The sequence below is a fragment of the Mus musculus genome, chromosome 4 (assembly GCF_000001635.26).
Source record: "Mus musculus strain C57BL/6J chromosome 4, GRCm38.p6 C57BL/6J".
Lineage (NCBI taxonomy): Eukaryota > Metazoa > Chordata > Mammalia > Rodentia > Muridae > Mus > Mus musculus.
Window position 1 is genome coordinate 43,442,034 of NC_000070.6, and position 24,028 is coordinate 43,466,061.

Genomic DNA, 24,028 nt, shown 5'->3' on the forward strand with positions numbered 1-24,028 from the left:
TGTGCATGACTGTTCTCTCTCCAAACCTGAACGATTCCCTTATACGGTGCACTCTCAAGACGGCCTTGCACATTCAGCCTGCCCTCACTCCATTCCGCCGCGAGGTGGCAGGACGCTCACGGATGCCAGGAGACCTCTGCCGGGATCCAGTGACGTCACGCAACCCTAGCGACGATTGGCTACCTTCCCGATGACCTTGAGGGGAGGAGTCCGTGGCAGAGCCGGAAACATCGGCAACAGCGAAAGCCACGTCCCGAGACCGGGCGTGCGCACTCCGAGGATCCCAACCGCTGTAGAGGCCTCTGCACCTCCTCCTCTGGACTGAGGGGGCACACTGGCGTCTACCGACGTGGGGCGCAACCTGCCGAAAGGGGTCACACCGCTGGGCGCTAGCGAGGGGAGGAGTCACCTTGAGAGGAGGGGTCACAATGACTAGCCGAGTCACTCTGCCAGGTCTCTTTTAGTGAGAGGAACACAAAGAGGAGGGGGTGCAGCACTGAGGGGCTCGGGGAACACACGGATGTAGCAGTGTCATCCGTAGGAAAGGTCCCCCGAAGGAGAGCGGGCTCCGAGGGGCAGCGGCCTTTGAGGGGGCGGGATCCTGCCGAGGGCGGGGCCTCCTTGCAGGTGCAGGCGTCTCCGAAGAGAGGGTTATTAGGACAAAGAAGTAAGAGGGTGGTCACCGGATCGAGCGTCGGAATCTCAACTTTACTTAGGGGGATGGAGATGGAGTGAGAAGGAGTCGAGCAGGTCAGGGATGCGAAGGCCAGAGGCTCCCTACAGCCCTGGATACTGCGATCGGAGAAGACAGGTGTTAGCGAGCCCCGAGATTTAGAGTGTCGGGGTCAGAAACCCCCCTGAAATGGACAGTCGGAGTCGGACGCAGACCGGGCAGGCAGCGTGGTCGATCCGTGGAGCCCAGGGCGCAGGAGAATTAGCGCCAGCAGTCAACCCTCAAGTCGTCCTGTGATTCACGCCCCGGCCTACGCGCGGGGGACGCACCTGAGGGGGCGTGGCCGGGCCGCAGCCCGGGCTCCAAGGAGTTAACCGCAGACCGGGCCGGGCCCCGCCCCGGGCAGGCCGCACAGCCTGAGCCCGGCGGCGAAGCGGAGCAGCAGCCGCCCGCGGGGAGCCCGCCGCCGGCGCCCGGGAGCGCCGCCGCCGCCCGGCCCAGGCCCAGGCCCAGGCCCCGCGCAGAGCGGAGAGCCGCGGCGTTCCACCGGGCCCAACTCGCCGGCGCGGCGGGGGCGGGCCCAGGACCTTCGGCAGGTCCTCCAGGAGTCCACCGGGCGGGAGTCCCGGCCCCCGGGATCGGGTTGGGCCGGCGCCCATGGCGAGCGCGGCCTGCCCGGGTCCCGGGGATCCGGCCATGTGAAGCAGGCCGGGGCTGGGGGCCCGGCCATGGCCGGGGAACGGCCGCCGCTGCGGGGCCCCGGGCCCGGAGAGGCTCCGGGGGAGGGGCCGGGGGGCGCAGGCGGAGGCCCGGGCCGGGGCCGGCCCTCCTCCTACCGGGCCCTCCGCAGCGCCGTGTCCAGCCTTGCGCGTGTGGACGATTTCGACTGCGCAGAGAAGATCGGGGCCGGTTTCTTCTCTGAGGTCTACAAGGTAGGACCCGCAGAGAGGACAGAGGGGCGGGACCGAGCCTTGGACGGGAGGCTAGAACTTAGAGGCCCCGCAGCCTGGGTTAGAGATCCTTGAGCTAGCAGCCACCCAACCTGTCGGGCACACACGGAGCCTTGCCTCCCCCAGGTTCGGCACCGACAGTCGGGACAAGTCATGGTGCTGAAGATGAACAAGCTCCCCAGTAACCGGAGCAACACGCTAAGGGAGGTGCAGCTGATGAACCGGCTCCGGCACCCTAACATCCTCAGGTGAACGGCCTAGCCTCTTGCTGGACAGCTTGCTGGGCAGGAGGAAAAGTCCCTTGGGAAAGGAGGGAGATGCAGTGGAGCCCGGGCTCTTACAGCGTATCCTTTATCCTCCCCATCACCTTTCAGGTTCATGGGGGTCTGTGTGCACCAAGGGCAGCTGCACGCGCTTACAGAGGTAAGCATTAAGCATAGGCCAGGAAAGAGGGAAGGCACCACACCCCCAAGTGAGAGTGTCAGTGATCTTGGTGGGTCTGCTGGGAAATTAAAAAGAAGCCACCTGCCTGCCCAGGACCTCAGGACCTCCTCCAACTAAAGGCTTCCTGAACTTCCCTGTGTGCAAACCACTTATTAGAATACTCAGCTGGAGTTAGTGATGGAGATATTTTGTATCTGGGTCCAATACAGGAGCCACTAGCTACACGTGGAATAGACTAAAACAAGAGCTGGTGTAACAAAAGAATGTCTGATTATATTTAAATGTATTGGATAACATAGCTGTACATAGTCCTACTGTGAGAGACAGGGTAGCCTAGTATATAAATGGGAACCTTAGAGCACAGACCCACCAACCCTTTTGACCTTTGTGAGCCTCCTGAGTGTCAACTGTCTTAGGAGTGGCAGGCACAGAGCACCGACATTCACACACCTTGTCTTTCCCCATGTCCCAGTATATGAATGGGGGCACCCTGGAACAGCTGCTCAGCTCCCCAGAACCCCTCTCCTGGCCAGTCAGGCTCCACCTAGCCCTGGACATTGCACAAGGCCTACGGTACCTACACGCCAAAGGTGTGTTTCACCGAGACCTCACATCCAAGGTAGGCTGGCCAAGACGGGTGGAACGATTAAAGAGGGTTTGTGACTGTTAAGTTGTAATTGGCCTGTGGATATTGACATGTAGGTAGTAGATACGTTAGGATGTCGGGGTGCCAAGGTGTTGGAAACTATTAAAGAATGGGGACAGCAAGAGGGCTGGGGAATTGAGTACTGAGTGAGGTGGTGATAATGAGGTGCATTGGAGAACTGGGAGGGAAGGTTGGAGTAGTGCTTAGTGCTGTAGTGACACAGGGCTTTGGGGTATATACTGGAAGACCAGAGCAGGGGACGAGTATGTGAGGATGCTTGTGTGTGTGTGTCAGAACTGTCTGGTCCGAAGGGAAGACCGAGGCTTCACAGCTGTTGTGGGTGACTTCGGACTGGCTGAGAAGATTCCTGTGTATAGGTAAGGTGAACACCCTTCTTACCCCAAGCCTCCCAGGGGTGCCCTATACATGAGTGAACCCCCCAGGGGTATTCTCTGTGGATGGAGAGGAGGCTTGCCCCATCCCCTTTAGTTTGGGGGAGATGTCTGAACTGGAGATGTGACCACCCTGCCTCTGCAGGGAAGGGACAAGGAAGGAGCCCTTGGCTGTGGTGGGCTCCCCGTACTGGATGGCTCCAGAGGTGTTGCGGGGAGAGCTGTATGATGAGAAGGTAAGAGACCTTGAGATAGAGCCCCATTCAACAACCCTCCTATATAGATTTGGGAACCCCCAGCCTTCTCCCTTACCCCTCACTGCCACCCTTCCAACATAAGATAAACACTGACTCCTCCCCCTTGGCATGGTCCACCTACCTCCAGGCCGATGTCTTCGCCTTCGGGATCGTCCTCTGTGAGCTCATCGCCCGAGTGCCTGCAGACCCTGACTACCTACCCCGCACTGAGGTGAGGTAACCTCTGCTCTGGGTGCCTCAACCAAGAAGGGCTTTGTGGAGCTTGAGCCTCACAGTGGGGCACATGGAGAGCCCACTGAAGGCTAACTGGCAGCCCCTCCTCTGTCCCCACAGGACTTTGGCCTGGATGTGCCTGCTTTCCGAACTTTGGTGGGAAATGACTGTCCGCTACCTTTCCTGCTTCTGGCCATCCACTGCTGCAGCGTAAGTGTCACCCCTTCCCTGACCACATCCCTGAGTTGTCTTCTAAAACCGGGGAGAGAATGGTGGAAACTCACTGTCTTCATGAGCCCTGAGCGAAGCTGCCCTGTCTTTATCCATCAGATGGAACCCAGCACCCGGGCCCCTTTTACTGAAATCACCCAGCACCTGGAACAGATCCTGGAGCAGCAGCCTGAGGCCACGCCCCTCGCCAAGCCACCCCTCACCAAGGCTCCCTTGACATACAATCAGGGTGAGTGAGCATGACCTTGACCTCAGCAGAAGTCCTGCCTCTCCTGAGAGTCAGTTCTCTGGAGGAGGCTAATTGGATCTCTGAGGTAAAAAGGTGGGAAGTCAGGTGGGATGGAGAGGCATCTCACAGAAGATGGTTTTCATTGCTAGAGCCCAAGGCAGCAGAAGGAGGAAAGAAAAAGTAGGTAGAAAAGCGGAAAGGAGGGGCTGGTGAGATGGATCGACGGGTTCAGGCATTTGTATAAGGACTTCTAGGCTCTACATCATGGAAGCAGAAAACTGACTCCTGAAAGATGTCCTCTGACCTCCGACCTCCATGATAACTTTAGTGTCCTGTGGTTCATAGTTCACACACGTGTTCATACAGACACATGAATACTTTTTTTTTTTTTTTAGTAAACAAGGTAGCTGGAAATAACAACTGTCCCTTCCAGAGCCCCTGTAGGACTTCCTTTCTTAAGCTCTTGTCCCACCACCTGCCTGGAGATTCAGGGCCTCAGCTTGGAGCAGATGCTGGGAACAGTGATGAGACCTCTCTTTCTACAGGGTCTGTTCCAAGAGGAGGTCCCTCTGCCACACTTCCCAGGCCAGACCCCCGGCTCTCCCGAAGCCGGTCAGACCTCTTCCTGCCACCTTCGCCAGAATCACCCCCCAGCTGGGGGGACAATCTAACACGAGTCAACCCCTTCTCACTGCGGGAAGACCTCAGGGGTGGCAAGATCAAGCTGCTGGACACACCCTGCAAGCCGGCCACTCCACTGCCCCTGGTTCCACCATCACCACTTACCTCTACCCAGCTGCCCTTAGTGACCACTCCAGACATCCTGGTCCAGCCTGAGACCCCTGTCCGCCGCTGTCGCTCACTACCTTCATCCCCTGAGCTTCCCCGACGGATGGAGACTGCACTGCCAGGTCCTGGCCCTTCCCCCATGGGCCCGACTGAGGAGAGGATGGACTGCGAGGGCAGCAGCCCTGAGCCAGAGCCCCCAGGCCTGGCTCCCCAGCTGCCTCTGGCTGTGGCCACTGACAACTTCATCAGTACTTGTTCCTCAGCCTCGCAGCCCTGGTCTCCTAGATCAGGACCTCCCCTCAACAATAATCCCCCTGCTGTGGTGGTGAATTCCCCACAAGGGTGGGCTAGGGAGCCCTGGAACCGGGCACAGCATAGCCTTCCCCGGGCAGCAGCCCTGGAGCGGACAGAGCCCTCACCGCCCCCATCAGCTCCCCGGGAGCCGGAGGAGGGGCTGCCCTGCCCTGGCTGCTGCCTTGGCCCGTTCAGCTTTGGCTTTCTATCCATGTGCCCCCGCCCTACCCCAGCTGTTGCCCGCTACCGCAACTTGAACTGTGAGGCGGGCAGTCTTCTCTGCCACCGAGGGCATCATGCCAAGCCACCCACACCCAGCCTGCAGCTGCCTGGGGCACGCTCTTAGCAGTGAGGCCTGTGAGCTCAGGCTTCCAACCTTGGCCTTCGGGATACCCTGTAAGGACAGTGCACTTGCTGGACAATGCCAGCCCCAGATGGGCTGACTAGCTCTTCTCCCCGTATAGGGGAGCCTCAGCATGGTCTCAATGGACAGAGCACCTCCTAGCCGACCCCTGGGTTCACTGTCCCATTGGGATCACCGAACTAGACACAGCATTGCTGACACACAGGACTAACACGTGCAAAGTATTTAAAAATATTTCAATAAAACTGCCTGGCTGGCTCCGGGCCATCCATCCACTCAGCGGAGCGCCCTCCCCTGACCCATCTCTAGTTTGGGAAGTTCTTAAGGAAGGTCAAGTCTTTTCTGGAGGCTTCTTTACTCTTCCCAAGAGAAGTCCAGTTTCTGGAGCAGCTTTCAAGCAAGCAGCAGGTCATCCCTTAGCTGGGCATGCCCGAGAGTGAGGGAGTGCTGGAGGAATAGCAGTCTTAAAAATTGGCAGGCCGTAGGTTAAGGATGTAGGTCACAAGGTCTTGTTCAAGTGTCTGGAAAATAAAGCATCAGTGAGCTTCAGTTGACTGTCATTAGCTCTCCTCATCCTATGTTCCCCAGCTCCTCTTCTGTTCCAGGCCACATCTGTCCCCATGCCCTGCCCTGCCCTATGTAAGCAGACTGAGACGCTGAAGGTGATGGATGTGACAGATGAGGGGACAAATTTTCCCTCTTGTCCTCTGTCCACACACCCATGCCTAATCTCCTCTTGCTTACCCGTTTCAGTTCAGATTGATCCCATCAGGAAACCTGAAAGCCTCCGACTCACAAATGCAGGGGTGAAGCTCTGCACACTTGGAAATTGTTCTTTCCCACTTCTGGTAATATGTTTTTATCCTGACACAATGTCGGCTTTGAGAGTCAGAGTCCTGCCTGGTGAACAGAGTTGGGATACACTTTAGACCCCTGCAAGCCCCTCCCTTCCCTTGCTCTTTGCAAAACCTAGTCTAAATTCTAGCTCCTGCTAGGCCCACATGGTTCAGGAACAGGTTTCTGAACTAAAGCTCCCAGAGGCCTTAAGACCACAGAGGAAAACTGCACTTAAGGAGCTGGGTGCGATGGTGCACACATTTAATCCCAGGAGTCAGCACTCAGGAGTCATACATAGACCTCATACTCCATGGAACATGAGGCAGTCACCCTGTCTTGGGGTTCCTGGAGCAAAACTGCAGCAGCTCTGCTTTCCTGAGAGAGTTCTAGTGCCCCAGTTGGCGTAGACTGAGCAAGTTTGGGCAGCCTGTCAAGGCTTAGTGAGGTCAATGCCAGCACTCCTCTGGCTGAGAAGCCTTGCTGAAATCTCTTCTCTCCGCCTAATTTGTTTTTATTTTTAGAGATGTGGGAAGGGGTCTTTCTGTGTAGCCCACACTGGCCTTAACTCACAATCCTTCCTCAGCTCCAGAGTGCTAGGATTACAGGAATATGCCATCATAATTTTTTTTTGGGGGGGGAGGGTTCAAGACAGGGTTTCTCTGTGTAGCCCTGGCTGTCCTGGAACTCACTCTGTAGACCAGGCTGGCCTCGAGCTCAGAAAACTGCCTGCCTCTGCCTCCCAAGTGCTGGGATTAAAGGCGTGTGCCACCACTGTAATTTTTTTAAGTAAGCACTAAAGACCTCTAGGCACTGTGGATGTAATATGGGATAAGAATGCAGGTCAGTGAGATGGCAACGGCTAGCAGGTAGGACTACAGCCTGGGTGCAGTCCCTGAGACCCACACGGTAGAGAACTGACTCCCACAAGCTGTCCTCTGCCACATGGCACCCCTCTCCCAACACATTTTGCTTTTAATATCTTAAACAGTTGTTAATCAAGTAGAAGAAACAAGAAACCACAATACTGATTGGTGGAGGAGTTTTGGGAGCAGGGCTTATGGAAGTAATATGCATTTATGAGAGACTGAGTTGACAATACCTCCACTTCTTGCTCATCTGTATCCAATATGACTTCGAACGATCTAGCAACTCCTCTAAGCCGCTGGGCAGAGAAACCTGGGGGGCGTCAGAGAGGTACTGAAGAACAATGAGAATATGGAGTAAAATGGGGGCACCCTAGGGGCCTGTGAATTTCACTTAGCTCGAGGCTATGCCCATTTACTACATGAATTAATTGCTCCCAAATCCTTCCAGTGCTGCAGATACAGGCTCACTCTCCATCTCACCTCCAAGCAGGGTAAAAATTTGAAGTGAACTTCCAGAGTGTCAGGGGGTTGGCACTCTGCCCGAGAGGAGCCAATGAAGACTTAAGCAGTCAAGACTTAAGCCAGCAAGCCAAGACACAGACTGAAGTGGAGATGGCTCAGACACTTCAGCTCTCACCGATGCTAAGCAATGGGAGCCAGGGATAACACAGGACTGAGAAGATGCCAAAGCTACTGCCACACTTACTGGCTAATAGTGTGACTTCCGTATCTGTTCTGGGGAAGCAGTGCAAACCATGGCATGTGTGCAGATGTGCACCGCCAGTCCCGACTCGATGACACACACCCCTTTAAATACCTCCATCTCAAAATACAGATAAGGCCATGCTCACTTCATAGTAATACTTAGAAGGTTCATCGAATGCTGCCAGTTTGGAGGACAGAGATGTGCAGTATTTTTGGCTCTCCTCCAGACTTCCGAGGGTATGTGAGATGTAAAAGCACCTTTCCTGATATGGAATCCATCCGCATGGACAGCAGGTGTCTACAAAGCAGAAAGAATGACAGCCACAACCCTTGGGATAATAAAGTGACCAACTGGCCAGCTGGTTGTTAATGATAGTCCCTAAGGTCTACTCTCCATCATGTCTCCATCAGCTTTAGCCCTTGATCTTTACCTCTTCTGGAAACATTTTATGTCTTCATAATATGGGAAGATTTTTCTAGTGGAATTAGTTTTACTGTCCTTGATTTCTGAAAGATTAAAATCTGCCCTAACACTAGGCAACCTTGCCTAGCTCCCATATTGATCAGTTCATTCATTCATTCATTCATTCATTCATTTACTCATTCATTCCATTTAAACCCTAACACATCTCCACGGAACATTCAGAGCTTTGCCACACACCTCCAGCCCATGGCCACATCTCTCTCTACAACTCTGTAAGCAGACAGACTTGGTTCTACTTTAAAATGCCTATCTCTGTTCTTTTCTGGCTTATCTTTAAGAAATGAAATCCTTCTTCAACATCACACACCCCACTCCACTCTTGATCACAATCACCTATTATCAGACCTAATTCCAACACTCAGAAATCATTCCCAATCCACTGCCTGACACACTCTCTCTCTCTCTCTCTCTCTGTCTCTCTCTCTGTCTCTGTCTGTTTCTCCCTGTCTCTCTTCTCTCCCTGTCTCTCTCTCTCTTCTTCCCCCCCCCCGCCATCTACATTTTCTTACATCTCCATCCAGCATCTCCCATTTTTCTGCACTGTGGCAACTTAAAGGGAAAAAAATTTTTTTAATTTGGTGTGACTGATTTGAAGAATGAGAGAATAAGAAACATGCTCAAAGGTAGGCAGGGCCTTGAAAAACATGTTAATGAGAGGGGGTGTGGCCTAGGCCGGACTCAATTTCTTCATCCTCCTGCCTTAGCTTCTTAGATGCTGAAGTTATGTGCCACCATGTCTGTCTCAAGATTTTATTGTTCTAGTAAGAGGAAGAGAACACTAATGTTGACTTTCACATCAGGAGTTGTGCTCTCTCTCCAAATCTGTGTCTGGGCACAGGCTGAGTGTATTATGCTCCGTTATTGCTTAGATAACTAATAAGAATGGCATGGCCTAGGCAGGGACAGCATGATCAGATTTATGGTTGTGAAGGATTTCCCATAACTAGGGTTGGATCAGTGGTTAGAGCTCTTGCCACAGAAGCATGAGAACCAAACCTGAGTGGAGGCTTGAGTGAGAAGGTCCTCAGAGGCTCAGCTATTTGAATGCTTGCTCCCCAGTTGATACAACTGTTTGGGAAGGACTAGGAGGTGTGGCCTTGTGGAAGAATGTGGGACCAGGCTAGGCTTGAGGTTTCAAAAACCCCTGCTTCTCACAGTGTGCCCTCTCTGTCTCCTGCTTGTGGATCAAGATGTGAGCTCTCAGCTGTTCCTGGCTTCACCATCATGGACTCTAACCCTCTGAAACCACAAACCAATTAAACATTTATAAATTGTCTTGGTTGTGGTGTTTTATCACAGCAATAGAAAAGTAACTAAGACACCAAGTAAATGCCAAGTGAGTGGAAGGCAGGGTCAGAGAATCCTCACCAAAAGCTGGCTATAGCCATATTGATGAGCTCTGAGTCTGATTGAGATTCCCTACCTCAGTGAAGAGTCTCTTCATTGACCTGTGCACGCACAAACACATGAGTGCAAAACACACTTGCATGCACAGAGGCTTGGGGGAGAAGAGAGGCACACATTTACACATATGACTCAGAGAAAACAGGAGCTTAAGAAAATGAGAGCTAAGGACAGATGCCTGTAATCTTGCTATCGGAAGATAGCAAGTCCCTGAAAACTGATCATCTGGATGCCCCCTGAATCAGAAAGATTTGGACAATGTGAAGTGAGTCGCTGGAGACAGCTTCCTCTTCTCTTCCCATTCATGATCTGCCATAGAGCTGGGTGCACCCCCATAAGTCCAGTGTGCAGCTTGGTCATCATCACTAGCCGAGTTCACATAGCCCAGAAACAACTCACTGACTTCTGAGAGCTAGACAAACCCAGCCACTTAGAGACTCCTAGTCCATCTCCCATCGGCCACCAGCCCCATCTCCCTGATCCCAGAGCAGATACCTGATGAATCAGAGAAGAAGCGCCTCAGTGTCTCCCGCGTGCTTGTCAACCTCTGGTCCAGGTCCCTCCTCCGCTCCTCCTCAGTTTTCAGGTTCTCCTTGGTCTTCGCTCTCTCAGCCTGGCAGGCTTGTAGTTGCTGCTCAGCGTCCTCGTGAGTCCTCTGCTTCTCCTGTAATGTGTCCTGGCTCGAGATCAGCTCTTTCCGAGCCTTCTGAAGCTCCACCTCCTTCTGCCCCAGCTGACTTATCTTCTCCCTGAGCTGCTGCTGCAGGCTGCTATTGGTGGCTTCCCAAATCCTGGTCCCCTCCTGGAACTGCCGAGACACCTGCAGATCTGTTTGGCCGGAGGAGAGACTGGTTGGGAGTAGCACCACACACCTGTATCCCAATCCAGGGAAGGCTGAGATAGGAGGACAGCAAATTCGAGGCCAGCCTGGGCTACATATGGAGACCCTTGTTGGGGGTGACAGGCGCTGCAGGGAGACTTGAGTGCACTTCCTCCAGCTGTACCCCGGTGCTCTAAGACTTCAACATCAACCTTTTCTACTTCTTGAAACTTCCTGTATCATGTCCTGAACTTAAGATCTGGCTGCCTGGAGTTTAAGGAACCCTGAACTGGGTAAGGATAAGAAGGCAGGAGCACTCCAGGGTTGTCCCAGCTGGAAACCAGACCCAAAAGCCAAGGATGTCAGAACAGTGTCTTTGAGCTGTGCTAAGGAAAGGCCACTTGGTGGGAGAGAAGGGAAGGTGTTTAGAATGAGTGGCCCCCATACTCACAGCGAACTCCCAGGCAGATGACAGCCACCCCTAACATCAGACAGGACACGAGAAGGCCAAGCAAGAAGTATTGCAAGCAGACTGTAGGACCTTAGGGGACAGGGATGATAGGCAGTCAGCTCCTGGAAGCTACAGTGAGAGAAAATGAAAGCATTCCTAAGCAGATTTTGTTGTAGGTAGTAAGTGCTGGGGACTGACACTGGCCAAAAGGATTGAGGGGGCTTTACCTGGCTGAAGAAACTAAATTTCATACAGGGAAGGAACCTGGAGGCACGTGACTAGACCATCCGAACAGGGGAATTGTGATCTGGGACTCCAAGTGGGAACAATCGCTACCGGGATGGGGTAGGTAGTGGAGTGGCTGGGCTAACGTGGAAGTCCCAAAGGCTCGTCTGGTACGGGGCAGAACCCAGCCCCACCTCTCCAGAATGCACATGAGTATTTAGCATCTGATATCCCCATGCCCTGCGCCCTCCGGGCAGGCAGCTGGTGAATGGCACGCTGGGGCTGCGGGGGAAGGGGAAGATGGGGGCGAGAAGGAGGGGTAAGACTACGCACAGCGGGGAATCTGCCTGAGAGCAGACGAGTTCACAGAGCTCCAGGTCGCAGTTGGTTGCTCTGACCCGACCCCTGTGGAAGGGGGGCGCCCGAAGTGAGGATGGAAAGTCCCTGTAACCTCCCTTCTCTCCAGCCCCACGCTGAGACCCTAGTCTGTCCTGAGCTAAGTGCTGTGGAACAGCAGCATCACTCTCTGAACTTCATCTGCTGCCCCTGGGGCACACGTCCCTGTCGCCTTCGGAACTTTTGGGATGAACTCAGCTCTCTTCTTGCTTGTCCCCAGAAGAGCCACGCCAGGAAGTCCTCCATAGAAAGCCCTTCTTGGGCTCTCTCTTCCTTATCATTTTCTTAGGGTCCTTTGTCGGTGACCCTTCGTACTTCTTCCACGTCCTCCCCACTCCTGTTTTCCACTGAAACCGCTCTCACACCGGGCTGCCCGGATCCTGAAAACCCAGCTATCCGTGAGCACCTCCCACTCCTCCTCCCCTTGGCTCTCTGACATCTCGTTCTCAGAAATAGCCCTGCTTCTTTCTCCAAGACTGCTCTGTTCTCCCTGGATGAAGACACTCTCTGTAGGCGTCCCTGGTCCTCCCTGCCCTACCTGCTTTGTCCGCTAGTGCAGGGGAAGCCAAGCCTGGTGGCCCTCCTGGGACTGGAGACACTTGCACATTCTCGTAGGTGAGTTCCCCATCTTCATAGGCCTCACAGTCTGGAAAGGAAAAAGCTCCAAAGTCGGAGTCTGGAATGAGTTCTGTGGAGTGGGGGTGGAATATAATGGGGGGTGGGGGGAGCAAGCAGGACTTACCCTGTCCTAGATGGTTAGATGCGCTGTTCTTCAGGGGCACTTTCACAAAGCGCAGGTCTGCATACGTGATAGCGTCAGCCATAGCCCTGGGCGCCTCTGCTTCACAGTCTTCCAGCTAATCCACTGGCCCACACCTCCCTGGCCTCTCTCCTCTCTTCAGCATTGAGTTCTCTGTGCGACTGTAAGGCTCAGCCCTTTGCGCTGTGACGCCAAGTCATAAAAGAGGAAGTAGGTCTTTGGCAGATGGACTCAATGAAGCAGAGAGGTCCTTGGGTTGGAGCCAAAGGCCAGAGAGGGACGCTGGGGTCCAAAATACAGGCGCTGAAGCTAGCCTGGACCTGTGTCCAGCCAGAGCCCCCTCCTCCTGTCCAGCCAGAGCCCCCTCCTCCGGCATCCTAGACCCACTTAAGCCTCCTCGGTGCTTAAGATCCTCATACCAGTCCCTGTGTGTTCCCTGGTTGGCCACTTCCTCCTGACTGCCATTCACTGAGACCCATCAATGCATAGTTGGGACTCTGGCTCTTAACTGACCCAGGACATCACCCCAATCACTACTCCAGGTTGCAGCTCCGTCCTCAACCATCAGATTTGGGGTTCCTACCATGGAGCCTTAGCTCCTCATTCCTGTGGGTTACCAGGAGAGAAGGTTCATGAGCCCCATTCTGCATGGAGTGCTCCTGAGGTAAACCTGACTCCTCCCCTCCCGCTTGCTGAGCTGTCAGCCTGAAGCCATCCCTGGGAATCTGACAGCTTTTGGGAGGATGCAAGGGAGGCAGGAACAAGCTGGGTTTCCTCTGTGAGCATCCCAGACTCTCCACTTCATAGCTTTTCCCTGCTATCTACCTGACCATGCCCGAGAGTAGCTGTCCCCTCCCCATGCCCTTCTTTCCCTTGATATCCTGTGGTGTCCTCTGTGTTCCCACATCAGAGCCTATCAGGAATCAGCGTCCACTTGGAGCAGCTCTGGGCTGAGCTAAAGGTCTAGCCTGGAGCAATAGTAGTTCTCATACACCCTTCCAGAGAGGGAAGAGAGGAAACGGTGAGTGTGAGATTCAGTACAGGATATGGTAGGCTGGAGAGCTGGCTCTGACGTTCAGAGCCCCGGCTGAATTCCCAGCACCCACAGGGCCATTCTCAGCCATCTGAAACCCCACTATCAGGGGATCCCACCCACCAGGCATGGACATGGTGCACAGACATACATACAGGCAAAACACATGTACACATAAAATAAAACCTAAAAAACAAAACAAAACAACAACAAAAACGAGACGAGGGTGGCCATGGTGAGGCAAAGAAATTTCCCCTTGTTCTTCCCTTAGAAGGTCCTGAGGGCCGAGGTATAGCTCAGAGGTCCAGGGGGACATATGATGGTCTGACCTCACTTCCTAGCATACATAGACACACATACAGTCCAAACATTGTCCCATCATGCTTGTCCCCCCCCAAAAAAAAATGAACACTTGGGCCAAGTGTGGTGGTGCACACCTTTTATCTCAGCCATCAGGAGCCTGAGGCAGACACAGCAAATCCCTGTGAGTCAGAGGCCAGCCTGATCTACACCAGGAGTCCTAGGCTGGCCCGGGTTATGTAGTGAGACCATGTCTCACAGAGAGAAAGAGAAAGGGGGTGGGGGGAGGGGGGAGATAGACAGAGACAGTCACAGAGACAGAGACACACAAAGAAACAGAGACACAGGTGAGAAGAGGTATTTGTAGGGGAGACCACAGCCTAAGTTATTTTAGGTGAAGAGGTGAAGAGGAGGGCCTCCTTGATCTGGGAGGAGGGAGACTGCAGGAGGAGAGCTGCTGAGCTGAGTGCCCAGAGGGGCTCTCTTTTTATCACAATGTAGCCTCTTATAAGAATCCCAAAAGGGGGCTGGTGAGATGGCTCAGTGGGTAAGAGCACCCGACTGCTCTTCTGAAGGTCCAGAGTTCAAATCCCAGCAACCACATGGTGGCTCACAACCATCCGTAACAAGATCTGACTCCCTCTTCTGGTGTGTCTGAAGACAGCTACAGTGTACTTTCATATAATAATAAATAAATCTTTAAAAAAAAAAAAAAAAAAAAAAAAGAATCCCAAAAGGCCCTCATGCCTTGAGGGTTGGACTGAGCTGAACCTGGAGGAGATATGGAGGTGAGAACCGCCCCCTCTTTGGGCCACATCCGCTCCCCCCTTCACCAGTTGTCCCTACAACTATGGGGAGGAAGAAAGAAAGGTGCAGTTCTCTCACCGCAGGCTACCAACTCACGTGACTGGTGGTATTGGGCAGGGCCAGGGGATGTTAGGAGAGCCCTTTTCTGTGGCATAGTGGAGTCTGCCTCAGAGAGAGTGGCACCATCACCAGAGAAAGGTGTCTGAGGAGAGATGGGTTGTACACACACTTGTGTGTGTGTGTGTGTGTGAGAGAGAGAGAGAGAGAAAGAGAGAGAGAGAGAGAGAGAGAGAGAGAGAGAGATTGCACGTGGCCCTGCACACGGGGCCTTTTTTTTTGGGGGGGGGTATCTGTGGGAGGTGAGTGCCTGTGTCAAAATGCCCCTGGAGAAGGAAAAACAGATCCTGCTGAGGCTGCTGGATGAGAGCTGCTGTCTTTTGTCTTAGCAGCAAACAATGTGACATCTTTTCACAGTCATCACAGGTCAAGACAACAGGTTTTACAAATGATTTCCTTTTGGTGGTTCATTGGTTTCTTAAGGCTTCTCTGCAGCTGTTAACGGTCCCAGCTTGATTAAAGTTTCCAACAGCCCAGGACCTTCCTGTGGCAGGGCCTCCCCCTGAGACTGGGCAGTGGACTTGTGACTCCCTGGGGGCCTGTGAGGGGTGGGGGAGTGAGTAGGAGGGCACAGAGCAGCTGGCTTCGAGGATGGGTGGGGACAGTCGGGGCATGGCAGGGTGTGGGGGCGGGCAGAGCATAAGTGCCCTTAAAGAGGCTGGCGGGGATTCCATGGACTAGAAACAATGTCTCAGTTCTCAGAGCCCCATTATAGGGCTGCGAACAAGACCTGGATGTAAGGTGCCCGGATGTAAGGTGCCCACGCTGAGCTTCTAGTATGCATGGGAAAACAGCATCTGGGAGAGTCTTAGAAAAGTGGCCCCTAGATGGAGCTGGGCTGAGAGGCTCGGCTCACTGCACTGCCTTAGAAGTCTTCATCAGGAGTGATCTGGATTCTCTCTTCTTTAGCCCCTCTGGTGATGGTGAACTATCTCTTCTTGACATTTTCTATTCCCTTTAATCTTAGGTCAGCTTGTAGTGTCTACATCCAAGCACCCGGTAGATGAGATGTGACAGATCCTGTAGGCTGTGGATGCCCATGAGAGCTCCTGTCTGTATCCCTTGATGGATTTCTAGATGGTCTTGTATTTTACAGGTAGGAATGGGTAAGGAAACGAGTCTTTCCCTCCCTGAGTGTGCATGAAGACTTTTGTATTGGCATTCACATTATCTTTCAAAGTTGGACATGCATATGGAGGTCTGGGACTCAGTTCTACCCACACTGTCCTGATGTCAGAAACACTGGGGGTTTTAAGAACTGAGAAAATGAGCTGGAGAGATGGCTCAGTGGTTAAGAGCTCTTCCAGAGTTCCTGAGTTCGGGCCAGAGGAAGCAGAGGTCCTGAGTTCAATTCCCAGCAACCACATGATGGCTCACAACCATTTATCTATACAGCTACCGTGTACTCATATACATAAAATAAATAAATAAATCTTTAAAAGAAGAACTGAGAGATCAGAGCACTTCAGGACCACAATGTCATCACCCAAGATCTGATAGCATGAGGACAAATGACAAATGTTGGCTCCTGCTGTTTAAGTTCGCTCATAGCCTACCACGTCTAGGTAGCTCATCCGAACTCAGCACAAACTGGAGTCCTCCCCTTTCCAGCAGGATCTCCGCTTCTCTGCCTGACCCCGACTCCCTCTACCTGAGGAAGGGCATGTTGTCCTTGACAAAACTCCAGGTTCAACTCCCTCTTTCCAAATAAGAACCTGCCCAGCAAATACCTGGGGTCCCTGGGATTCGTCTTTATGTAAATGAAGCATTCTCAGTAAGTTAAGCTCCAGCCAATGATTTACATTCATCTTGAAACCTCCTTCCCACTCTCCAAGGTTCATATGTAGTTCTCGTTCACACCGAGTAACATGTATGCACACAAGGTGTTTCACTGAAGTTTGTCTAAGAGAGCTGTTTCATTGAGTATTGTCTAAAAGAGCTGTAATACTAAAATCCTTAGAGAAGGCCTCTCCCAGCTGCCTATGAGTATGTGGTGTTACCTGACAAAACTCAGCCGTGCTCAAGGGAAGGCTCTCTAGTTGGATGAGCGCCCTTGCTATCCTGGTCATCCCACTTTAACTTCAGGGGACCTCAAAGGAAGGTCTTTTTCTAGAGAAGAGAACAAAGATGTTCCAGGAGGAGGAAGGGTCAGGGCGGTGGGACGCAAGAGCTCAACCTTGGCTTTGAAGGGAAGGGGCTCAGCGAGCAGAGGAGTCGGCAGCTTCCAGAAACCAGTAAACCAAGGATATGGTGTTCTTCTTGAGCTCCTACAAATTAGCCAGCCCTACAGACACCAGGTTGAACTTGCCATCTTCTTGACTTAATGTTGGAGTGTGAGTTTTATTTTTTCAATACAGGATTTCTTTGTGTGTAGCCCCGGGTGTCCTGAAACTCACTCTGTAGATCAGGCTGGCTACAAACTCAGAGATCAGCCTGCCTCTGCCTCCCAAATGCTGGAATTAAAGGTGTGTACCACAACTGCCTGTCTTGAGGTGTGACTTTTAAAGAGGCCTTTGTTAAAGTTTATATCTCTTTCTAGTAAACCCCTGGCTGATTTCTAGACTGTTATTTACAAATAAGAAATAGTAACTTGTATAATCCTAGCTCTTGGGAAGTACAGACAGGAGTTCAAGGATAGCTGTGGATACCTAGCAAGTTCAATGCCAGCCTGGACTACATGAGCACCTGTCTCCTCCCACGCCCCTCACTGTGATATGTTCACAGAGACAAGTGCAGGGCTGACCTTTGTATCTGTAGTCATGTTCTTTTGTCGCATCACAAGCTATCCACTGTAAACATGGTGACTTTCATCTTTCTTTTTAAATGTTTTGGTTTGGTTTGGTTTGGTTTATTTTAGGCCGGATCTATCTGTAGCTCTGGCTATTCTGGAACTTGATATGTCAAGCTGTAGTGAGAAAATTGGTTTCTTTAAGAACCCAGTTATGTTATGTGAATATGATTATGTGAATTTGATCCCAGGTGTGGGATATGAGGCTGCCTCCGATTGTCCACAGACACTATGATTTGTCTCCTGCTCTAGGAGGGGTGTGATTTTTTTTTCTTTTTTGCCAGCTACAGAGAGTTTATGTTTGGAATTCTAAGGACTCTGGAGAAAGTATAAATGTGAGAGGGCCTGGGGTAGCTGCTGCCAATGCTGCTCCCCTGCTCCTCCCCCCTGCTCCTCCCTCCTGCTTCTCCCCCCTGCTCCTCCCCCCTGCTGCTCCCCTGCTCCTCCCCCTTGCTTCTCCCCCCCTGCTCCTCCCCCCTGCTGCTCCCCTGCTCCTCCCCTGCTGCTCCCCTGCTGCTCCCCTGCTGCTCCCCTGCTCCTCCCTTCTCCTCCCCTGCTGCTCCCTCTGTTTCTCCCCTCCCACCCCAGCCCACCACCCAACCCCCCACTCCCCAGCCCCCACTCCCCACTCCCCACTGCTGCTGGTGGTTCCTGCTGTTGCATTACTGGATTGCCGGTTTGCTGGTTAAAGATAACTTGATGATGAAGATTGCACTTCCCCATAGGAACTCTATGCCCCTAATCAGCAGAAACTAGTTTAAGGTGATGTAGGCCCTTCCCCCTCTGTCCTTTCTCCACATCTACCTAGTGTTGGGGATTGGAAAGGATTGGAGTGAAGGGTGGTAGATATGAGAACCCAATAAAGTAGCACACACACACACACACACACACACACACACACACAAGTACACCTAACCATGGTGCCCAAAGTGGGGCTAGGCAGAATGGGAAACCTGGTTTCTAATGCTGTAGAGGGTATGAAGGGATGAATATTCTGTTTTGGGATGTCAGCAAAACGCTTATTGCTGTCGACACTGGGTTTTCACCTGCTTTGTTCCCAAAGGTCATTTTCTCCTCCTCCTCTTTCTCTTCCTCCTCCTCCTCCTTCCCCTCCCCCTTCTCCTGTATACTGTCTCAAAAATATGTTAGGAGAATGGTTGCACTATTTGAAAAATTGCAAGAGGATATGGAAGGGCCTGAGAAACAAAAACTGGATGAAATGGGAAACTCAGAATGGTCGCTCTGTTCTCTCATTTTTGAAAAGACTGCAGAATTGGCCGTGCAACTGGAGAGGTCATGGTAAAAATGGAAGTGAGTAGTGCCAGAAAAAAAGGGAACCTGATGATGGAGAGTCAGGCTTCCCACAGGATGAAAGAGGGAAGCAGACTGGATTGGAAGGCAGATCTTGGCCCTGCCCTGTGTGGCACAGTTTCCATTTCAAGTCCCCACAGCCCCTGAGAAGAGTGGGGAGTGGGGAGGAGCAGGAGGCTATGCAGGGTGACAGCCTCCTCCTCTTCCTCCTGTTTCAAGAGAAAGGGTTAATCTAGAGTCCAGTGTGCTGCCAGAGGAGGGAGGGGCCTAAGGTTATGAAGTCACCATCAGTTTTCCCAGTAATTATGCAGCACATGCCTTCCAATGGTGCTGATCATGATAATGATGAGATAATGTGTCGTCCTATAGAAATGGTAGATCTGAGGCATTTTTAGAGAGGCTATTATTTCCTATGGAATGCATTCCCCTATGTTAAACAAATATGAAATAACTGGGCTACCCAAAATAGAGTTATTCCCCCAACATGCAAAGGTTTAGTAACAGCTGTGCTGGAGGCCGGTGAGCAGTTACAATGTTTAATGTAGAAGGAGGAAGCCAAGAATATTGAATGAAGAAATAGAGCAAGGGGAATGAATGTAGCTAAAGATCAATTGCTTGGTGAAGGGCGGTATTCTGCCCGACAAGAATGGATTCAACTTGCTGATATCACTATATAGCAATGTCGCTTGGCGGCTGTAAGAGCTCGGGAGAAGGTTGAGGAGCCTGGGGAAAGATTCACCTCGTTCACTAAGATTGTACAAGTCTCTGGGAAAGCCTTCACAGATTTCTTGCAAGGATTGGTGTAAACAAAGTCATATCAGACCCTGAGGTGAGGCAGGTGCTGATAGAGCACTTGCTGTTTGAGAATGCTAGTACCAAGTGTAAAAGAGTTATTAGACCATTAAAGGTAGAAGCAGCGTTGATGGACAAGTGGATAAGGTCCATGACTCATATCGTCCTCACGAGCAATCATGCCAGTGCCATGGGATAAGCCCTAACTAGAGGTCTCAGATATTAAATATCCGGCTCTTTAATTGCAGTGAATTCAGCCATTTACAAAGAAATTGTGGACAAGCTGCTAAAGTCTCAGAGCTCAAAATGCCCAGTGTAGTCATTGTGAAAAATCCAGTACTTTCTGCCAGAGAAGGGAACCAGCCATTTCTGGTGGCAATGGTTTCCTGAGATATAAACCGGAAAGAACACCTAGGCTTCCCAGGGTACACAGGCATTGTGGCAAAGGGTACTAACGAGTGCAGGTCCAGCAGGGACATACAAGGTAATCTCTTGCCATCAGGAAAGTAAGTCGAGGCTCTGCCAGCTCAAGGCCCCACAGCGAAAAATGTGAGCATTTCCTGCTGGTCCACCAGGCAGAAAAACCTCAACTAAGTACTGGGATCTCATGTGTGCTGCTGAAGGCAGTGCTGCTCTAGACTTGGACACAAATAAACCTCTTGCCCTAGCCCCCAAAACTCAGTGTTACAAAGTAACTACTGGTGTTCATGGTCCTTTGCCTTCATGGGCAATAGGGATATTAAGACAAAAAAGGATAAATTCTTGTATCTCCTTGTAAAAGAAGAAAAGAAAGGTGGATTGTTTTTTATCTTCTTTTAGACTAAAAAAGTAACAAGTCTCAAATATTTTACATTGGTATGGATTCGTGCATATTGATAGAAATTTAAGGTCTTATTTGCTACAACATACTTTATGTATGATTCAACTCTTTTTTTTTTTTTTTTTTTTTTTTTTTTTTTGGTTTTTCAAGACAGGGTTTCTCTGTGTAGCCCTGGCTGTCCTGGAACTCACTCTGTAGACCAGGCTGGCCTCGAACTCAGAAATCTACCTGCCTCTGCCTCCCAAGTGCTGGGATTAAAGGCGTGTGCCACCACTGCCTGGCTGATTCAACTCTTGTTTAAGGTATATGTGCATATAATTTGAGTGCAAGTCATTTAAAAATGTAAAGTTCTAGTCCTATGAAAGATATTACTGAAAAGTGCTTAGGATAATTAAGAATTGGTCACCTCTAAGTAATCAGACTTGTGGTCTTGTTAGGAACTAGTTTAGCTAGTTACAGAAGTAAGCTTTCCTTAACCCCTGGGTGTGTTCTCAAAGTGAAGCAGAAAGCGAATGGCAGGAGGCCAGCAGCTTTTGTCTCCTCAGATATACTTTAGATAGACAGATGGTCCTCAAACACTTTAGAGAGCTGCACAATATTCCATTTAAGATGTTTTAATAATAAAAGGCTTTTCCTAACAGAGTCCCAGGAGCTCCTGGGAGCACTCAATCTACTTCAAAGAAGATGATGGGTACCGAAAACCCTCCACATGGAGTTTAATTCAAATGTAGCAAAGATAGACACTAGGCAAAGAATACATACATAATATATACATACATACGTTCATACACACACACACTAAAAATAAAATAAAAGATCACCCCTTACTGATGATAGCATGCTGTCCAAACTGTAGATAAGCAGGACGCTGGGAAGTCAACTGCCAACTTTGCCAAGACAAGATAGGCCAATTCTTCAAAACTTCTGCTTCACAGATGAGTCTGTCAGATATTCTGGCCCAGCTGGCCAAAGATTGGACCCACCGACACAGGGGGACCTTGGGTGACTGACCAGGCAGCCAGCAGTCGCTGTCTCTTCTATCTCTAGCTAAGCTATTTTGGAAGCTGTTTGCTCTGGACTCCGTTACTCAGGTAGGTTTGCCTTGTTCCTCACCAGTCTTCATTGACAACACACATGGATCAGTTGGTTCATCTTACATTGAGTTGCTGTGCTTTGCTTGTGATGACTTCAGAAAGACAAACTTGCCAAAGAACTTCCTGTGAGGTTCCTGTGGCTTCAGTGGACTCAGAGTGATTGGTGAGCCTTGCCATTTCTTGTGGATTGAACTACCCTTGCTGATTCGTGTTTGGTGTTTGCTAGTGAACTGGACTGAGAACAACTAAGATTGGAAAGGTCCCAAAGAACTATTTCTAAGCAGGTCCACTTCCCCTGTAGCCTAATAACCTTTCTTTTCTACTACCTCTGGTGGGCGGTGGGCTAGAGGGGAGGAGAAACCCTTATTAAAGTAGGTTGTGAAAAAATATATGCCTACAAAGAATGGTCTTGCCCCTAGGAACTCAATGCCCCTAATCAGGAGGAAGTCTAAAGAGATCTATGTCCTTTTCCTTTCCCCTCTAATCTTCTTTCTCACCTACCTAGTGTTGGGGGATTGGAAGGGATTGGGATGGAGAAGGGTGGTAGATATAAGAACTCAATGAAGGGGCTGGTGAGATGGCTCAGTGGGTAAGAGCACCCGACTGCTCTTCCGAAGGTCAGAAGTTCAAATCCCAGCAACCACATGGTGGCTCACAACCATCCGTAATGAGATCTGACTCCCTCTTCTGGAGTGTCTGAAGACAGCTACAGTGTACTTATATATAATAAAAATAAATAAATCTTTAAAAAAAAAAAAAGAACTCAATGAAGTGAAAAATATGCCTCCATAGACCAGGATGGCCTTGAACTCACAGAGATCCACCCATATCTGCCTCCTGAGTGCTGGGATTAAAAGTATGCACCACTATGCCCAGTTCCGTTTTTCTTTTTAAAGTATATCTACATTTTTTTTCAGGCAAAGTTACATATTCATAGCCAGTGGGGATTCATGTAGGAACATTTATGGATTTCCTTAGTCTGTTAGTGTCAGTAGGTTAGGGTTTCCCAGAGGCCAGTGTTACAGTGATGAGTTCCAGGCCAACTCTCTCTCTCTCTCTCTCTCTCTCTCTCTCTCTCTCTCTCTCTCTCTCTCTCTCTCTCCCTCCCTCCCTCCCTCCCTCCCTCCCTCCCAACCCCTCTCTCTCCCTCATTTCCTTCCTTCTTTTCTTCTCCCCCCCCCCTTCCCTTTTCTTCTTCTGCTTAAGACAGGGTCTTACTATATAGCTTTGGCTGTCCTGGAACTCACTCTGTAGCCCAGGCTGACCTCAAACTCATGGTTATGTTTGCCTCTGCCTTCCAAGTGCTGGGATTAATGGCTTAGCAAGGTCTCTTCCTAAGTAAATACATAAATAGAACCTGTCACAATAGCTTCAGAGCTAGGAGGACAACAGTGGTCATCATGTAGCATCGTGAAAGGGACTTGTGCCTATTTAATCTCTGGACCTCAAGACTGCTGGTAGATCTCTGGTGACTTGCCTCAGGCTCTTCTTTGGTCATGTCTGAAACAACAACACATAAGACACAACACACAAGATATCTGATTTACTCAGATGGCACTGATTTGAAAAGGAGAGTAAACACTGCTCATGGAAAGGCTAACTCAATATCTAAACATTGGCGCACGTCTGGAATCCCAGCCCTTGGGTAGTACAGGCAGGAGAACTGGCAGACAGTGTGGTCTACATGGCAAGAGCACAGCCAAGGGCACATAGCAAGACTCAAGCTGAAGAAGAAGAAGGGGAAGTGGAGGAGGAGAAGAAGAAGACAAAGAAGAAACTCAGACATATTACAGTGGTACAAAATAATGGCTCCCAAACCCAGAATGAAGTGTCAGAAGGAAACACAAGGGCATTTAAAGCAAAATGAAACTGGGGCCTCAAAACTCAATTACAGCCCCAGGGATGAAAGGAATTTGGGGTTAACCATAATTTATGTACCAAAGATCAAGAAACTGGTCACGGTGGTGCACACCATTAATCCCCACACTTGGGAGGCAGAGGCAGGTGAGTCTTTGTGAGTTCAAGGGTGGTAGAGCCTACTAAACTCCAGACCAGAACTACATAGTGCAGTGGCTCTCAGCCTTCCTAATGCTGTGCCCTTTAACACAGTTCCTCAGGGCCATAAACGCATTTCTGTTGCTACACTGTAATTTTGCTACTGAACAATGTCTCCATTCCTAATGGAACTGGAAATGTTTTCCAATGGTTGTGACCCAGAGGTTGAGATAGTGAGAGTCTGTCCCTTTTTAAGGAGAGAAAAGATTATTAGGCATTTCAAACTTGCATGGGTCTTAGCAAGCCTCCTTAGATTGGAAATTCAGAAGTTGGGCTCCATTGGTTGTTGTCAACTTGTTATAAACCCGCTAGCTGACTAGGGGAGTTTGAGACAGATGGCTGTCCCCAAGTCTCTGGGCCCTGTCATCTGTTTCTAACCCTGGCTCAACAACTCTTCTAAGGGAGCAAAGCTCTGCCAGTGAGGCAGCCCTGGAGCCCCAACATTGTGGTTTGTGCCCACCCCCCACCCCCTCAGTTCCAG

General features: G+C 50.9%; 2 protein-coding genes across 21 annotated transcripts; one reads left to right on the top strand and one right to left on the bottom strand.

Annotated features, from left to right (window-relative positions):
* The first annotated feature begins 243 nt into the window (after window positions 1-243).
* Window positions 244-6,042, top strand: Tesk1 (testis specific protein kinase 1). The gene is made up of 10 exons (NM_011571.3): window positions 244-1,605; window positions 1,750-1,871; window positions 1,998-2,046; window positions 2,540-2,686; window positions 3,008-3,090; window positions 3,251-3,341; window positions 3,490-3,573; window positions 3,696-3,785; window positions 3,906-4,035; window positions 4,581-6,042. Exons 1-10 carry the CDS (start codon window positions 1,402-1,404, stop codon window positions 5,462-5,464), a joined length of 1,884 nt encoding a protein of 627 aa, NP_035701.3. The 5' UTR covers window positions 244-1,401; the 3' UTR covers window positions 5,465-6,042.
* Cd72 (CD72 antigen) lies at window positions 5,691-13,069 on the bottom strand. 20 transcript variants are annotated; one of them, XM_030253126.1, is made up of 9 exons: window positions 12,413-13,064; window positions 12,209-12,316; window positions 11,608-11,679; window positions 11,050-11,178; window positions 10,274-10,606; window positions 8,037-8,188; window positions 7,419-7,516; window positions 6,227-6,382; window positions 5,691-6,003 (listed from the first exon to the last, which is right to left on the bottom strand). In XM_030253126.1, the coding sequence occupies exons 4-8, from the start codon at window positions 11,084-11,086 to the stop codon at window positions 6,232-6,234; spliced, it is 771 nt and encodes a 256-aa protein (XP_030108986.1). In that variant the 5' UTR covers window positions 11,087-11,178; window positions 11,608-11,679; window positions 12,209-12,316; window positions 12,413-13,064; the 3' UTR covers window positions 5,691-6,003; window positions 6,227-6,231. The 20 variants fall into 20 exon arrangements, with proteins under 20 accessions (XP_030108986.1, XP_030108989.1, NP_031680.2 ...); XM_030253129.1 differs by having other exon boundaries at window positions 7,419-7,495; window positions 12,413-13,063; NM_007654.2 differs by having other exon boundaries at window positions 7,419-7,495; window positions 11,050-11,139; window positions 12,413-12,593.
* Between the last annotated feature and the right edge of the window lie 10,959 nt (window positions 13,070-24,028).

Coding starts and splice junctions, on each gene's coding strand:
- Cd72 (XM_006537576.4), bottom strand. CDS start 12,494: ATGGCTGACGCTATCACGTATGCAGACCTGCGCTTTGTGAAAGTGCCC. Junction 11,680..12,208: donor TGCACTAGCGGACAAAGCAG/GTAGGGCAGGGA, acceptor CCCCTTCCACAG/GGGTCGGGTCAGAGCAACCA. Junction 10,607..11,049: donor CATCTGCCTGGGAGTTCGCT/GTGAGTATGGGG, acceptor CCGGCCAAACAG/ATCTGCAGGTGTCTCGGCAG.
- Tesk1 (NM_011571.3), top strand. CDS start 1,402: ATGGCCGGGGAACGGCCGCCGCTGCGGGGCCCCGGGCCCGGAGAGGCT. Junction 2,047..2,539: donor AGCTGCACGCGCTTACAGAG/GTAAGCATTAAG, acceptor CCCATGTCCCAG/TATATGAATGGGGGCACCCT. Junction 2,687..3,007: donor ACCGAGACCTCACATCCAAG/GTAGGCTGGCCA, acceptor TGTGTGTGTCAG/AACTGTCTGGTCCGAAGGGA.